We start from the raw sequence: 17,157 nt of genomic DNA, 5'->3' as shown, positions 1-17,157 counted from the left end.
TTAAGGGGAAGGGCTGTTTTTCATTTTGTTTTTGTACACTCCTTGCCTAGCACAGTACCAGATAAAAGTACGTGCTAAATAAATGTTGTTGAAATTCTTGTGTTTGTAATTGTATCTCTAATGAAGTGTTCTTTGGTATATACTTAACTTTTTATTTCCTAGTAACTTGATTTTCACAAAAAACTTTCACATAGAAGCGCTCCACACTCACACCATTCTTCTATTTCTGCTTATTTCAACAGACGGTCAGATTTTAACTTGCTCTTGAAGATGTTCTATTAATACGCTGCTTAAGTTATATAGTCACAATTGACTGTCAATTCATTACTAAAATATTGATTTCAATATTATCCTAGAGTACTTCAGGAAGTAGCTGATTCCTTATCACTGAAATTCAACAAGTTATTAAGTAGCAAGGTAGCTAGGTCATGCAGTGGATACAGCACCAGTACTGTAATCAGGAGGAGCTGAGTTCAAATTAGGCTCAGACACTTACTAGCTATATGACCCTGGACAAGTCACTTAATAATCCTGATTGCCTCAAAAAAAAAATTTAAGTACCTTCTTTGTACATACTGTGCTAGGTGCAGAAAGAGATGTAAAGTCCAGGTCCACATGGAGCTTACAGTCACTTACAAATATTTAATCCAATCTCCTAATTCCAAATGTTATTCTTTTCACTATTCTAATCTGCCTCTCCAAAAGCATAAGTAAATGGCCTGGCACAGTTTCCTTAGCTAGTTTTGAGTACATGGCTAGATTAATCAATCAATCAACACATATATATTAACATAGCTGATATATATGCTTGTATATATACATACAAACTTATATTCATACATACATTTATGTATATAACTTCAGGGTTTGCAACGCACTTCAACCCTATGAGGCTGGTACTACCCATTTTACAGACAAGAAAACTGAGACAGTCAGGTTAAGTGACTTGCCAAGGGTCATACAACTAGTAAATGTTGGAGGCAGGATTTGAATTCAGATTTTCCTGATTCCAGGTCAAATACTCTATGTACCCTGCCATTTAGCTGCTCTATTAACCACTTAGTATGTGCCAGACACAATGATAAGTGCTGAATTACAAAGAAATAAGAAAAATTGTCCCTGCCCAGATCTGGACAACTGGAGATTATGAGAGCAGAATGTTGTATGTGTTAACACATATATCAATTGTTTTTGCTGAACCATTTTTCTTTGTTAACAGAGGAGTATTCAATTTTGGGGGAAGAGAGCCTATATCTAGATATAACAGTGATATGAAAACAAAAAGTATCAATAAAAGTTGCTTTTCATAAAGATAACCTTATAAGTCTGCAAGCTCAGTTGAGTATGACATAATTGGCCCCACAACTAGTAAATAATGTGCTATTTATTTAGCTTTACTAAAAAAGGCAAAGTTCCACAACAGGGAAGATGATGGTATAGCCATACTCTCTCTTGGTCAGACCACACTGCATTAAATTCTGGGTATCAAATTTGAAAGAGGACACTGACAAAATAGTACATAGAGAAGGCATCCACCAGGACCATAAAGGTTCAGGGTATTACACAGTATGAGAATGAATTGAAATAAATGGGGATGTTCATCCTGGAGGAGACAGGGACGTGGCAATAGTTTTCAAGTATCTGAAGTTCTGTCATGCAGAAGAGGGACCTGGGTCTCCTTGGCCCCAGAAGAGATAACTAGCAGCAATGGGCAGATGTTAACAGAGTGAATGACTACAGATGACCATTTGTCAAGGATGCTACATAGAAGATATCTGTGGGCACAGGTTGTTCTAAATCTAGATAGTCTCTAAGGTTCTTTCCAACTTAGATTTTGTGATATGAAAACATTCCTAGGAAAACAATGTTAAATGCTTCTTTCTTAAAAATTATTTGGCAAATTGGTTGAGGCTCTCTCCAGTTTAGCAGAAGGTGAGAAGAGGCATGCATAAAGCCCTACTCTTCTTCCCAAGTTATTTGCTTTTTCCTAATGATAAAACTCTCTGAAGCAACTTCATCTCAACTAGAAAAATAAAGCTAGTAATGTCTACTTGTTTTTTGTTCCAAGTTTGTCTCTAAATATGGTACTTCCAAAGCCCTAGTTTGGTTACTTCAAGGTGATTGAGGAACTTCTGAAAAAATATAAAGAATCACATTTTGGTGGTTAGAGGATAAAATACAATTTATATCTTATAAGTCTTACATTTTGTTCTACTACTAATCAGCTGGATAAACAAATAATTCCCTTCACTTTGCTGCCAAATTCAGGTAAAGTTTATCTACCATACTAAAATCTTATGACAAAAGGTAAAATGTGAGCTCTCAGTGGGATTAACTTTATCTCCAGAAATATGAAACAAAAAATTCTAATTTAAAAGATCAGAAATATCTTATTCTAGTTACTTTTATCTTTTTCTAATTAAAATCATGAACAGATAGACTACAATAAAGAAAAACATTTTTTTACCTTTGTTTAAAGTCTATATATAATTGAGAGAGAGAGAGAGAGAGAGAGAGAGAGAGAGAGAGACACAGAGAGAGAGAGAGAGAGAGATAGTTTGTGTATGTGTGTGTATAGTCTATAAGGAAAGGAACATTTCTGGTTATCATTTCAAAGGAGCTAGGTGGCACAATGGATAAAGTGCTGGCCCTGAAGTCAGTAAGACCTGAGTTCAAATCCAACCTCAGACACTTACTAGCTGTGTTACAAAAAGTCAGAAATGATTGAAAAATAATGTATAATTATAACAAAAAGTTTAAAGATCACTAATTAAAAATATATATTAGAATGTGCAAGAAATAGCAAATAGCTAACCAGTACCGAATTTCAGTATTATATTATCTATTTATACGAACAAAATTTATCATTTAAATTTGATTTTATGATTTAAACAAAATTTTTAAACTATCCATTAATCTCAAAATACAATTCTGAAGTCTTTAACAAGTTAAACAATGAACTGTGGCTGGATTGAATCTGCATTCCTTATCAAAATGGATTTCTTTACTTTGCCAATTTCTACCATGAAGAGTAAAAACAATCATAGTGAGGAAAACTGGGGGTGGGGGGACAGCATCTATGGATATATCTATTATAGCTAGGGTAGGAGGATACAAGGGTAGCTGGATACAAGGCAGCCTTGTGAATGGCTCTTAAGTGGGATTTTGTTGGGGGAGTGGAAATGCAGTAGAAAAAAAATTTGTCATCACTAGTTTGAATTGTTTTGTCATCAACTGAAAACCACTGGCATAGATACTTTCTTCACTTGCAAGTATTGTTATTCACCCTTCTATAAATAATGAAACTGAGGCTCACAGAGGTTAAGTGATGTGAATCCATGGTCACAAAATCATTAAATGTTAAGAATCAAGACTAGAACTAATTCAAATACCAACATAGATGTATGATATATATCTATCTAAAATCTAGTAAAGGATGTTGAATTAGTGCTAGGAGAATTTTTAAATGACTTAGTGCTTCTGGACAGTAAAGGGGGCAGGGGGAGATTACAGCAGGAATTAGCATTTTTTAGACTCTGGGTGCCATTTTCCCAAGGAAAAAGACATTGTGGACAATTTGCATTAATCCTGTAAATGACCCAGCCAAATATTAAAACCAAATGACCACAATGGTTCTTATTTCTAATGTGGTAGTCTGATAGAATAGAATGCCTTAAAATATCAAACTGAGACTTTACTGACAATTGAAGAAAACATCGAAAATCTTGCCAAGAGATAAATGATTATTTTCCAGCACAAGTGTAAGTTTGTGTCAAAAAATGAATTTTGAATTTCATACTTACTTAAATAAAAGAACTGAGTACATTTGACACACATTGCTTTTAACAAGTATCTGGAAAGTCTGCTTTTCTTTAATACGAACTTTAAAAAAATAACTAACAAAAGATTACAGAACTATAGTTAATATGTATCCTTCCTCCAACTCTCAAATACTTAGAGTATTCAGTAACCATCTCTTCTATAAAAATCTGAAAATATGTAGTTACTTTCCCCCAAAGTCTCCCCTCTTCTTTGAGATAAACAAATTAATTTCTTATTTTAATTATACATACCCAAATAAATGAATAACCCCAAAACCCCACAATAGTCAGTATTACAGCTAGCCAGAAGGTACACAGTCCTGTGTAGATAACTGCATGAAGTGAAAGGCACACAATGCAAAATCTGAAATAAATTTACTCTCTGTAGTGTAAAAAAAATCCGAGTTAATAAATAATTTTTAAAAATACACCATCTTATTTTTAAGTAGAAATTTCAAAGACTATGGTCCGAAATTTGTCATTGCTTTCTAAGTACTTCTTAATTACAGAAAAACAATACATACTTTGCAGTTAGTGACTGGAGCTTTTAATTTTGTTTGGTCCAGTTTTGAAGAGTACATGAATGGGCCTGCTGGCTATTTGATTATTTATCTTTATGGCTAGAAATCTGGGACAAGAACCAGCAGCAAAGACCTTATACTTATTAGTTCAAGACTAGGGGCCTTCAACTATTTCAGAACTTCAAAATCTATTAATAAACATATGGCAGAGTAGAACTGCCATCTGCTGACAAGACAGCCTAGATATTACAAATATGAAGCTATGATTTTACTAATCTTTGAATTTTTCAGTAGAAATCTCTTATTATATATTTCATTATTATACATAAGACCTCCAATCCATATATTATTATATGTTGTATTTAACTTAATACAGAGACAAATCTATGTAATCTCTTTAGGCTAATGTAAACACCTTTTTTTTGGGGGGGAGAGTTATCTTTTTACAACCATTTCATAATTGCTCAAGAGAACCAAATTAATATTACTATTGAAGTCCAAGACTATCTATAATCCCACACGAAATTAACACTTACCAATTTAAAGCCTCTCTGAGCTGTAAACTTAATTTTGTTATTATAATTGACCATATTCATAATAAACTACACCATATATAACAAACAAAAAAATTACAAGTTATTTTAGTCTGTAATTTCTCTTCCTACTCACCCCTCTAAAAGGAAATGTACTATTCATTCTAACTTCTTTTTATTGAAGCACTAAAATAATACAGATATAATAGCGCCAGAATTTGTATACTGTAACTTTGACGTGCTATCTTTGGGATCCATGTTCTAGAGCTGCTTTATAAATTGAAACCATTTTAAATATGGTCATTGTAGTTCAGAAACTAAACTCCTTTAAGAATATATAAGGTAGACATGCATTTATTTATAAATTCACTCAATATTAAAGTATTGCAACTTGGTTTCAAAGTCTCAAAAACCTCAAAACCCACCTCAGAAATTCTAAATTATTAAATGTTCCCTAATACTTGGCTTTGTCTTAGAAATGATCTTACTTCTCTCTGCTCCACAATGATGCCTGCTTCTGTTCTAGCTAAATTCATTTATCTGCTGTCTTCCAGCAGGCCTGCTCAATTTCTACCTTTATCTGCACTAGAAATGTCCTTCATATTCTTCTTCATCACTTTCCTTACTTTCTTCAAAATCCAATTCAAAACTCCATGCATGTAATCTTTGATGCACTGTGATGAGGAACCCATTCAACACAGAAATAATTTGGTTGGTATCATATTCACTTGCAGCCGATCACTAAGATAAGGAAGTCATAGGAATGGCATGATAGTTTTCTAAGGACTTGAAAACTTTTAGGGCTGACATGTCATTGACTGCTTCATGTAACAGGCATTCACTTAAGGTTTACATGGAGTCTTCAAGCAGAGACTGGATGGTCATTCATTGGTTAGGAAGGTGGTAGAGAGGGTTCTTATTCAATTATGAGTTACAGTAGATGATCTCTGATCTCTTTCAACTTCAAGATTTTGTGAGGCTTTGTTCTGCACAGCTCCAAAAATTATTTCCCACATATGTGTTTTATTTCCTCAACTAGACTACAACTTTTTCATCAATAGAAGCCAAGTGTCATAATTCTCATATAGTCTTCTGCACACAAAGTAGGAACTGAATAACTCTTACAAATTAGTCTATGAATTTTTCCCTTTTCTAAGGAAGTCTTATCACAAATTCTGTGGTGGGGAATAGAATATAAGATTTAGAGTCATAAGATCTGAGTTCAAATCCCAGCTCTGCTATTTACATACTATGATTTTTACACAGACCCTGATCCATAGATACAGCAGTCCACTGCTGTAAATTTTTTAAGGAAAAAAAAATACAATTTTTATATATGACACATAACTGTTGTTCTCAAAAGTATAAGAATATGGGCCTCAATGATGTAAAAAAAGATAAGACTGATTTTTGTTTTAAAAAAGAAATTCCTCTGAAATAACAATGGAGTTGTGCTATTTGTTCTTAAGGGTTCTCTGGCTTTTAATAATCAATATGAATTATAAAATACTTTTATCATGCTTTGTTCACCTCCGGTAAATAAGAACCTGATCAGTTTTGCTACTGTAACATGAGAGAATTGGATTAGGGTATTTCCACTGTTATTCTCACACACACACACACACACACACACACACACGAGAAAAATACATTCTTCCATATATGATAAAATAAACTTTGTTATACTCTTAGTAATTGCCATGATAGAATAAGTACTGTAAAGTTTACAAGCTGAATATGTACTTTCAGGACTGGAAATACGTCAGCTTAATATGTGGTTCTTTAAAATACTTCTAATACAGGAGAATCATAAGATCACATATTTAGAACTGTAAGTGGACCTTAAAGACCATGTAGCTCAACACATTTATTCTACAGATGAAGAAACTGGGGTTCAGGGAGGTTAATAGACTTGGCCTAAGGCTACACAGGTAGAAAAAGGACTTGGAGCTTGGGTAGGGCCTCTAACTTTAGAGCTAGTACTCTTTTCAAGAAGAGTACTCAATAAGAGTCTAAAATTTTTTAAGCTGTTTAGTTGACTGCTAATGTCAATTTCCTTAAAACCTTCCACAAATTTGTCTTTTACTCTTTTTATGCATAATTTGTTGTTTTGGTCTGAATCAAAGATTTCAGTACTTTGAGGAACTCCTGGCAAAGAAAAAAAACCTTTAGCCAACGCAGATAGGTAGGCAAAATATGTACCTGTTCTTACTTCTCTTCTAAGTTGCATGTATTTAACATATATTATAATCCCAATCACACCTCTGTCACCTAGCTAGACAAAAACCAATGAATTAACTTTATTACATTCTAGCAGGAAAAAGTGAAGTAGGATTGTGATTAAGGGATGGATTCAGGTTTCTTAATAATAACTTTACAGTCAACTTTTTTTTTTAAAAAGTTCTAGATCACATCTGGATTATGCAGCATCTTTGCACAACTTCGTTATGTTTATGGCACTACAGACTGCATAAGTGAAAAGGATCATTATTGTGAACAATGTAAGAAAACCATCTTAATCTTTAATTTTAGCAACCCCCATTTTACATGTTTCCTTTACATATTCACATTCAAGGATCACAGTTTGATTTAAGAGAACAAAGCTTTACTCTACACAACAGATTCGTTTGTAAAGTGTTGTCAACACGATTTTTGTAAATCATAGAGAGACTTCAGAATTTCGGTAGTTTAACCCTCTTAGTCTGCAGGGCAGGAAGGAGGCTCAGAAAGATTAAATTATTTTTCATTCAAATAATGGGTAAACATTATAAATGTAGAGAGCTAATTTTAAAGTTTACTTTCTAACAAATGTAGTTAAAAACCCCAACTCCCAATCTCTTTCCCCCCAACCTGAAGTTTTCTATCAAAGGCTCCATCATTCTGCTAGTAACCTCAGTCATTTTTCATTCTTCCTTCTCGATGGAAACCAACAAATCAAATCGTGTTGACTCTACCTCTGCATTATCCCTTACTATTTATCTCCTCACTTTATAGTGCAACCATCGTTGCTCAGGCTCTCTCTTTTTACTAATTCATAAAATAAGGGACTTAAATGAGATGAGCTTTAAACTCATCCTCAGTCTCGAAAACCCAGCATCCTAACTAATAGTGGACTTCCAGCCTAATCTCTCAAATTTGTCAAAGGAGAGTCTGGTGCAAACCTCAGCCAGCACCGCTACTTCAATACCAGTATGACTCTGGAAAAGTCACTGAATATTTCTCTGGGTCTCAGTTTCCACATCTGTAAAGTGAAAAGGTCGGACTAGATAACCTCAAGGTCCTTTCAGCTCAAAATCATATGACCTAACTGGTTACTACTGCTTTGTGACTACAGCACTAAGTTTTAACTGGATCTTTATGAGAATTGGGGCTGTGGGAGCAGCAGAATTGGGAACCAGCCAGCAGCTGTAGGAACCGTGTGACCACATTCCTCGGTAGTATTCTTTACTTTACAATGAGGGAAACTAAGTCTCGTTCAGGTAAGCCGGTTACGGACCCTGCTATTCCCTAGCATCACGACATAAATCAAAGAGGTACGGAGGCCAAACTTATGCAGTGAACCGCAAAGGGCAGGCTGTCCCCGAAGCAGAGGAGAGCGGAGAAGACCCAGTGGCCCCAGACTCCTTCTCACACCCCACTTTCCCAGCCCCTCTGCTGCAGCTCCAGCCTCGGAGCCGCGGAGTCCTGCCAGACCCATGGAGTCTCGTCTGGGGTGGGCAGGAAGGGACAAAGGGCTCGGCACTCACTTCTTCCACCTCAATCTCCTTATAGTCGATTTCTTCGAAGTGGAGGACCTGCGAGGGGGTCTCGATCATCTCACCCGCCGAAGAGGAGGAGGAGGAGGAGGCAGCTGAGGCAGTAGACATGATGCCTCTCGGCAGCCGGGGGGCCCCGTCAGGAGACCGCCCCGAAAGTCCGGAGGTCTGCGTCCTCCGTCGTCCGGACCGACCTTCAGCCCGGACACCGACAGTCCGGGGACCCAGGGGCCCGGGGAGCCGTGGCTGGGGTAGCGGCCGAGGCCGTGTCCCGGCTCGGGCTCGACTGCGTTTTCCGGTCCGGGAGGGGAGGACCCGCCTCCTGAACTTCCGGTTCCGCTCTGAAACCGGAAGAACGGGCAGCTGCGGTTGTGCAGGACTTAGCCCTGTGGTGCCGGCGCGTTGTATCCTGGGAACAATAAAAGAAGAGAAAGGTTGAGAGGGAGCGGGTCAGCTCTAGCCTGGGCTTTCCGAATGCGCGTCGGTAGTGTTGGGCTGCAGACCAACGTCTCTAGATGGGAGATCCCGCGAGAGCTGGGCTGCCGACCAGAATAAAAAGCGCGAACGTATGCGTTGCTCTTGGCAGGCAGTTCCGCTGGGGAACGACTGTGGTTTGTTTTCTTGGGCACAGCGGGAAAGTCTTGGGTAGCGGAACCTTGACCCTCCTGGGTTGAGCTGACCACCTCTCTGTTTCGCTCCCTAATTTGGGAAGAAACTTCCTAACCCCGCCCCTTGAGCAGCACCCCGTGTGGGTAGGGGGCGGCAGCGGAGGGAAGGAAGCCCAGGTCTGGCAGAAAGGGATGTTTCCCCCGACTGCGTGCGGATTGCTGGATTCATCTCCATAAACACGCATGTCCCGCCCTGACCTTCCACCGTAATTCGAGCTGCGGCTCCTGTGAGCACAGAATGTGTTTCCTCCACTTAATGACCTGTGACTGAAGTAGTAAACCCACTGGCTATATTTATTGACCATCTGCCCTGTGGCTAACACCATCTGATGCAAAGTAAGGCTGTCCAGTGCTTTTGTGCCATTGGGAATAGTGGAGTGGGGGCTTCAGGCTCCTTCACTGCCAGCAAGAATACTTCCTCAGGTTTTTAATAGTTTGGAGTGATTCTGTCCCAAGAGAAACCAGGCGGTCCCTCAGCTGTCGGCTGCATGGCGAAGTACCTGGAGCCAAGAAGTTGTTCAGTTGTTTCCTACTCTTCGTGACCCCATTTGGGGTTTTTTTGGCAGAGGTACCGGAGTAGCTTGCGGTTTCCTTCTGCTCCTTTTGCCGATGGTGAAACCGAGGCAAACAGTTAAATGACTTGCTCGGCGTCACACAGCTAGAAGATACAGATTTGAACTAAGGTCCGGACTGCAGACCTGGTGCTCTATCCACTGCACTACCTAGCTGCCCTGTAGCGAAGAAAACCAGACTTCAGATTTAACCTCAGACACTAACTCTGTGACCATAGACAAATTATTTAACCTGCTTGCCTTGGTTCACTCATCGTAAAATGGAGATAATCGCCCCTACCTCACAGGGTTGTGTTGATGATCAAGTGAGAATAATTGTAAACCACTTGACACGTAGTAAGCTCTATATAAATCTCATTGTTAGGCTTATTAAGGTGTCAGGCACTGTGCTAAAAGCCGGGGATAAAAAGTAAGAAAAAATCCCTGCCCTCGAGCTTACTTTCTAATAAGGACACATGTAAATAAATAGGTACACACAATACACATAAGCATTAGATTGCAGGGTAAAGGAAGAGAAAGATCTAGCAGCCGAGGCAACCAGGAATGATCAGAAAGGGGCGATTAAATTGATACTTGAAGGAAGTTGGACATTCTAGGAGGCAAAGGCGAGGAGAGGGGGGCCTTCAGATGTAAAGCACACATGTGAAGGATAGCAAGTAGGCCGGTATAGTAGTATTTAAAGTGTGGAGGAGATTAGGAAGATTGGAAAGGTAGGAAAGGAGCCAGGTTGTGAAAAGCTTTAGTTGCTCCCCCCACCCCCAAAGGACTTTGTATTTGACCTTGGAGCCAATAGGAAGCCACTGGAATTTATAAAGTAGGGGGGAGGGGGTGATATGACAGTCTTGTACTGTAGGAAAATCGTTTTGGCAGATGAGTGGAGTATGGATTTGAGTGGGAAGAAATAAGACAGGGAGAGGGAGACCAATTAAGAAGTTATTATAGTAATAGGGGCAGGTGATGAAGACTTAAACTAGGGTAGTGGCTATATGTGAATGAAGAGCAGGAGACACACAGGAGAGATGTATGGTAAAAACCGATTTGATAACATTAAATATGTGAAGTGAATGAGAGTGTGGAGTAGAGGATGACACTAAGGTTGTGAATCTGGCAGGCTGGGTGGGGTGTAGAGGTAAAGATAATTAATTCTGGTTTGGATATGTGGAGTTCAAGATGCCTTTGGGACATCAGTGAAGAAGTCTCAGATTGTTCTCTGTGCCCTACAAATTAGAAGACCTCGATTCTTCTGCATATTTTCTGGAGAGGTAATTTCAGATCCGACCTACTTCCACAGGCATAATCAAACCCTTGCCTTACTGCCCTATATATGAAGCAGGTACTACAAGTAGTATTTCCCTAACTTTCACAATTAAGAAAACTGGGGCACAGAGAGGCTTAAATAACTTGTCCAGGGTCACACAGCAAATGTCTGAGTTAGCACTGGAAATAATGTTGGGAACTGGAAAGAGTTTTGGATTTTGTGTCAAATGATTTGGATTTAAATGTAGACTGCTACATATTTCACTGTGACCTTGGGGCGTGTCACTTAACTTCTGTGTTTCGCGTTCATCACGTGTAAAAGGAAGTTGAAGGAGTTGGACTAGATATTCTCTTGGGTTCCTGCCAAGTTCTAAAATCACAAAACTTTGAATACTTGGCATATAGCAACATTTTAATTTTTAAAATTATGATGCTTAATCTGATACATTTGATTATACCATATAACATTGGTATACCAGGTGCTTTCACAACACATTTAGCTAAGGTGGTCCTTAGATGAACACAGATCTTACTCAATTCTTATTCAAAGCCTTTCCATTTTGATAGGATCAGCTAGGAGCTCGTATTCCCCTTGTGTAGCCCTTCAAAAACACAGGGTCACTATACTTCAGTGAGGACCCAGGGTGGGCCTTTAGTTTGGTGCTTTTGCACAGTTTTTACTTCTCTTAAAACTCAAGTAACTATAATAGTTATAAAGCTACATGAAATATAGGCCTCATAAAACAAAAGCTCCACAACTGCCTATCTTATAGTTCAGTTTCCATTTGCTTTTGTGTCTTCTTTTATTCTGTGCTCCAGAACTGAGACCATGTGTTCCATTCCATGTTGTCCATATCAAGCTTCCCCATGGTCCCTGCTCTTCATAATTCAAAGACCTTTACAATCTGGTTTGACCTTGCCATTCCACCTTTTCTTCCACTGCTTCCCTTATGTCCTCAATGCTGCTGCCAAATTGCTACATGTTATCCCCCATTAAAGTCCTGTGCTCTTCTACTTCTGCGTGGTCTATATCTGGAATGCATTAAAATCTTCCCAGTCATTTCAGTCTTATTTAATTAGCCATTTCTTCCAAGGAACCTTTCATAATCTCCAACCCTTACCCCCAAAACTTTAAATGATGTTTTGCCTATCTCTCACGGACTTATATTAATATTCAGTCACTTCCTGTCTACTGGCTGCTTCCTTACTGACTCCAAACATGCCCATGTCTCTCTCATCCTCAAAATACCCTCATTTAATCTGTTCATCTTCATTAGCTATCATCCTATATATCTTTTCTTTTTGTGGCCATCTCTACTTCCTTTCTTCTTATCCTCTTCTTAACTGCAGTCTGGCTTCCATCCTTGTCATGCAACCAAAACTGTTGTCTCTAAAGTAACCAATGATCTCTCAATGGCTAAATCTAATGGCCTTTCTCAATTTTCATCCGTCTCGACCTCTCCAAAGCATGACATTGATCTCCCTCTGTGGATCTCCCTCCTTTTCTGGATGCTCTTTCTCTAAATTGTCATGACAATGTTGGTTCTCCTCCTTGGTCTCATTTGCTAGATCTTTAGTCAAGTTATGTCCACTAACAGTGGGTGTCCTCAGGCTCTCCAGCAAACTTGTATTAAAGTCTTACTCATTGTGCTAGGCCTTGGAATAGATACAAAGATTAAACTAAGAGAGAGCCCTTGCTCTAATTGGGCTCATAGTCTAATCAAGGGATATGATACACACAAAGCTAGCTATAATAGTGACCCTACTAGCATTTATTGTCTACTATGTGCCAGGCACTGGGTTAACTACTGGGATTACAAAGAAAGGCAAAAAACAAAACCAAAACAAATAAAAAAAACAGGCTCTTCTCTCAAGAACTCACAGTCCAAGGGAGGCACTCATGCCCTTTAAGAGAACTTCCAGTGCAAGGGCTACACCAAAAGCACGATTATTGCCTTGTATTTAATAGGACTTTATCTTCCTGGAGAACCACCTTAGGTGTAAAGCTGGAAATAGTTTGTCTTTAAATTCCATCTCTTAGTTTTCCATTTTATTTCACTTTAAAGGAACACCAAGAAACCACATGAACAGTGATGAATTTAACTTCAGTTTCCTTGGTGAAGATTTTATTGCTAAGGACATTCTAGACCAAAAAATTAATGAAGTTTCTTCTTCTGATGATAAAGATGCCTTCTGTGTTGCTGACCTTGGTGACATCCTAAAGAAACATCTGAGATGATTCAAAGCTCTTCCTCAAGTAACTCCTTTTTATGCTGCTAAATGTAATTACAGCAGAGCTATAGTGAAGACATTTGCTGCTATTGGAGCAGGATTTGATTGAGCTAGCAAGACCTAAATGCAATTAGTATAGTCTTGGGGTGCCTCCAGAGAGGATAATCTATGCAAATCCATGCAAACAAGTGTCACAAATTAAGTATGCTGCCAGCAATGGAGTACAAATGATGGCTTTTGATAGTGAAGTAGAGCTAATGAAAAGTTGCCAGAGCTTCCAAACCAGCAAAGCTGGTTTTGAGGATTGTCATTGAAGACTCCCAGTCTGTCATCTAAAGTGTTAAATTTGGTGCCATTCTCAAAACTAATAGGCTATTTCTTGAGTGGGCAAAGGAACTGAATATTGATGTTATTGGAGTCAGTTTCCATGTGGGAAGTGGTTGTACTGATGCAGAAACATTTGTCCAAGCAGTTTTTGATCCCTGATGTATCTTGGACATGGGGGTAGAATTTGAAAACATGGGCTTTTATACTGCTGTTGCTGCTTCTTCTTTGATTCCAGAGACACACTATCTATTATGTGATGGCCAATATGGCCATTTGTGATGGCCAACATGTGATGGCCTCGATCGAATTGTTGAACACTGTGATTTACCAGAAATACATGAAGATTGGATGCTGTTTGTAAACACAGGATTTTATGCTGCTGCTGCTGCTTCTTTGATTCCAGAGACACACTATCTATTATGTGATGTCTGGGACAGCATGGCAATGTATACAACAAATCAAGAACCAAGGTTTTCCAACAGAAGTAGACGATCAGGATATCAACACTTTGACATTGTCTTGTGCTTTGGGAAGCTGGAATGGGACATCACTCAACAACTTACACTTCAGCTAGTATTAATGTATTGATGCTCTTTGTAGCCATTAATTTCAAGTTTAGCTTGAATCAGAGCATTTTGGGGGACCATTAACTTAATTCCTACTGGAGTTTTTAAATATGTTGTAAGGATAAAGTTGCCCCAAGTGCAACAATATGGAAGACTAAGAGATGGGATCACATTTATCTGTGTTCCTATGGGAACTATTTGAATATTTGTTTTATATAGATTTTTATTCACTTTTCAAATGTGCTTTTTTTTTTTTTTTTTTTTTTTGCTTTTTGGCAGGGCAGTTGGGGTTAAGTGACTTGCCCAAGGTCACACAGCTAGTACATGTGTCAAGTGTCTGAGGCCGGATTTGAACTCAGGTCCTCCTGACTCCAGGGCCGGTGCTCTACTGACTGCGCCACCTAGCTGCCCCCAAATGTGCTTTTAAAGATTGCCCCCCAGCTGCTAAGCAAGCATTTGTAGCTTGTACAATGGCAGAATGAGATTGAGCTTAGTGTTGTCACTTGTTTTAAAATAAAAGTACATTGAAACAATTTCATTACTTCATTTATTATTTACTATGAGATCATTGGTATCTTGGAGTGAGCAATTTCAGCTGAATGATGAGGTAGAAAATCAGGCTATAGAGAGTTTAGGAGAGAGTGAGAGAAGAAGAGGTGGAGTTATAATGGTAGAAGGCTTTCTAAAGGAGTTTAGAGATGATAAAAAACAATGGCTAGTGGAGATGAATGGATCAAGAGAATGTTTTTTTAAGAAGGAGGAATGTTTATTGGGCAGCAGGTAAGCATCCATTAGTAAGAGGTTGAAGATAAGTGAGATGTAGGGTTGGTAGAGGGGCAAGCTGTTGGAGAAGAGGGGTTAGAAATGATACATGCAGAGGAGCCTTGTCAAAGGAAAGGGCTACCTCTTTTGGGGAGGAGATAGTAAAGGAAGGCATTTGAATGTGAAATGAGGAGAGAAAAGGGATATCTTCGAGCATGATATAATTTTGTTTTCAGTGAAGTACGAACTAAGGTTCTCAGCTGAAAGGGTGGGAGGAGAGAGTACCATGGGAAGTTTAAGGACGTATGTTAAAAGACCTGAAAAAGCTATTGTGATGAGTGGGATAGAGGATTGATAAGGGACATACAAAATGATTGCTTTGCTTCAGTGAAGACACAGTTGAGATTACTTAACATAAATTTCTAGTGAATCCAGTCAGCTTGGTTTTGTATTTTTCTCCACCTCTCTTCAGGACTGTGTGAAAAGGAGCAAAGGCAGCAGGTGGTGAGAGTAATCCAAGGTTGGGCCTTTATAAGGCATCATTGATGTAGGACAAGGGAGCAAAGGACTTGAGTATAGACAGTAGTGTAGAGTTGAACTGGTTCATAGAGGGAGTGAGTAAATGCAGGGAGGAGCATGTAACCAGTGCAAAAATGATAGGCCTGTAAAAGAACTTGAGGGGTAGAGGGACAGGAGGGATAGGAGGGACAGAAGGTCATTGTGAGGACAAAGAACAGGGGTAGGAGTCATAAGACAGAGGGAAAGGTGGAATGATGATCAGGATAAGATACAAGAATTTCAGTTAATTAATTTGTGAATTGTTAGTTAATTTATGGAATAAGGTAATAGGGCCCCTAGAGTTGGGGGGACAAGTACTCTTTCAGAAACTCAATAATGGCAGCAAATGGAGAGTAATCCTTCAATCAAACTTTAATAAGGCACAGAAGATACTGGGGCAAATGGCACCGAGAGTACAAAGGTGAATGACTTTGCAGGTTCAGAGGCATGTGGTGATAAGTTAATAGAGGAAGGCAGGCAATGTAAAGAAAAAAATGGGGAGGGGAAGAGTCAGGTAATTGTGGATTGGAGTTGGGAACACTTGAGCAGCTTAAACCCTTAAGAGATGGAAGAGTGCTTAGGGAAGGGAGTTCAGGGTCTCATTTTTATAGGGTTTTGGTGGGGGACAGGGTAACTCTTATCTGTGCCACCTTCGGGTTACTTCATTAACATATCCACATCAACTCAAAGTTATCAGTAACATTTGGTGTTCTGCTGGTCTTACTTTGGATGTCTGAAGTTTATCTGAGGCTAACAGAACATGGGCAGTTAGCAGGACCAACAGGCCCTTACAGTAAGACCCAGCTGACTTTTCTTGATTTAGCACATAGTCTTAGGGTATGCTTTCTACTTAATTTGTGAGACAATTTGCAATTATGTTCTCTTTACCTATGGGACAGTCTGTAAATGACTTCCAAGTTCTCCCTTGCAATCTTACTTCCTGCTGTTGTTATTTTATACTGGCTAGTCAATGACTTGCTAAAGGAGACCCCAAAAAATACTGAAAAAAATATTGAAGATCTAAGTTGCCTCAAAGATATAACTTTAGCATATTATTTATTAATATTACATTTCATAATTTTCATAAGTGACAGCCAAGTAATTCAGATAAAACTGACTCCTTATTATAAGCAAACTAGTAATTTCCCTCATGCACACAGTCATATGTGAATATAATCAGGAGTAATTTCCTGGTTTTTTTCTTCTGAGAGTTACTTCTAGTGTCTCAAACTACAATATTTTCAGAATTTTACAATATGTACTCAGCAGAGCTGGCAAGATATTGTGACCTCACCCAAGCAATGAGTCCCATGGGGCTTAACAGATTCTTTCAGCAAAGCATATTCAAATAAAAAATTCACGTTTGAAACACATCTTTGTTAAGCACATTCATAACTCAATTGGATTTCTGATTCAATGATGTTAAAAATACAAGAAAAATTTAAAAGTGTAACAACAACATAAACAATATTCTGGATCATAACACAGACTTTTTCCCCCATCAAATAACATCAATGCTTTTGAATACATTTCCAAATCTAACAATTTGGCATCACACAGTAATCCCACTGAAAAACCCAGTGTA

The 17,157-nt window shown here is 38.6% G+C and overlaps 1 protein-coding gene and 1 pseudogene across 1 annotated transcript in view; one reads left to right on the top strand and one right to left on the bottom strand.

The window, feature by feature from the left end:
• The window catches only part of MAP3K7 (mitogen-activated protein kinase kinase kinase 7), a 76,000-nt gene extending 67,096 nt beyond the window's left edge, over positions 1 to 8,904 (bottom strand). Inside the window, 1 exon segment of the mRNA XM_036767056.1 lies at positions 8,622 to 8,904. Coding sequence (XP_036622951.1) covers positions 8,622 to 8,741 — 120 coding nt within the window. The 5' untranslated portion in view covers positions 8,742 to 8,904.
• A 1,748-nt stretch (positions 8,905 to 10,652) lies between these two features.
• On the top strand, positions 10,653 to 14,479 carry LOC118857051 (annotated as a pseudogene).
• Positions 14,480 to 17,157: the final 2,678 nt, after the last annotated feature.

The sequence above is a fragment of the Trichosurus vulpecula genome, chromosome 7 (genome assembly GCF_011100635.1).
Source record: "Trichosurus vulpecula isolate mTriVul1 chromosome 7, mTriVul1.pri, whole genome shotgun sequence".
Taxonomy (NCBI): domain Eukaryota; kingdom Metazoa; phylum Chordata; class Mammalia; order Diprotodontia; family Phalangeridae; genus Trichosurus; species Trichosurus vulpecula.
The sequence above is the reverse complement of the archived record's forward strand: the minus strand, read 5'-3'. Positions and strand labels throughout refer to the sequence as shown.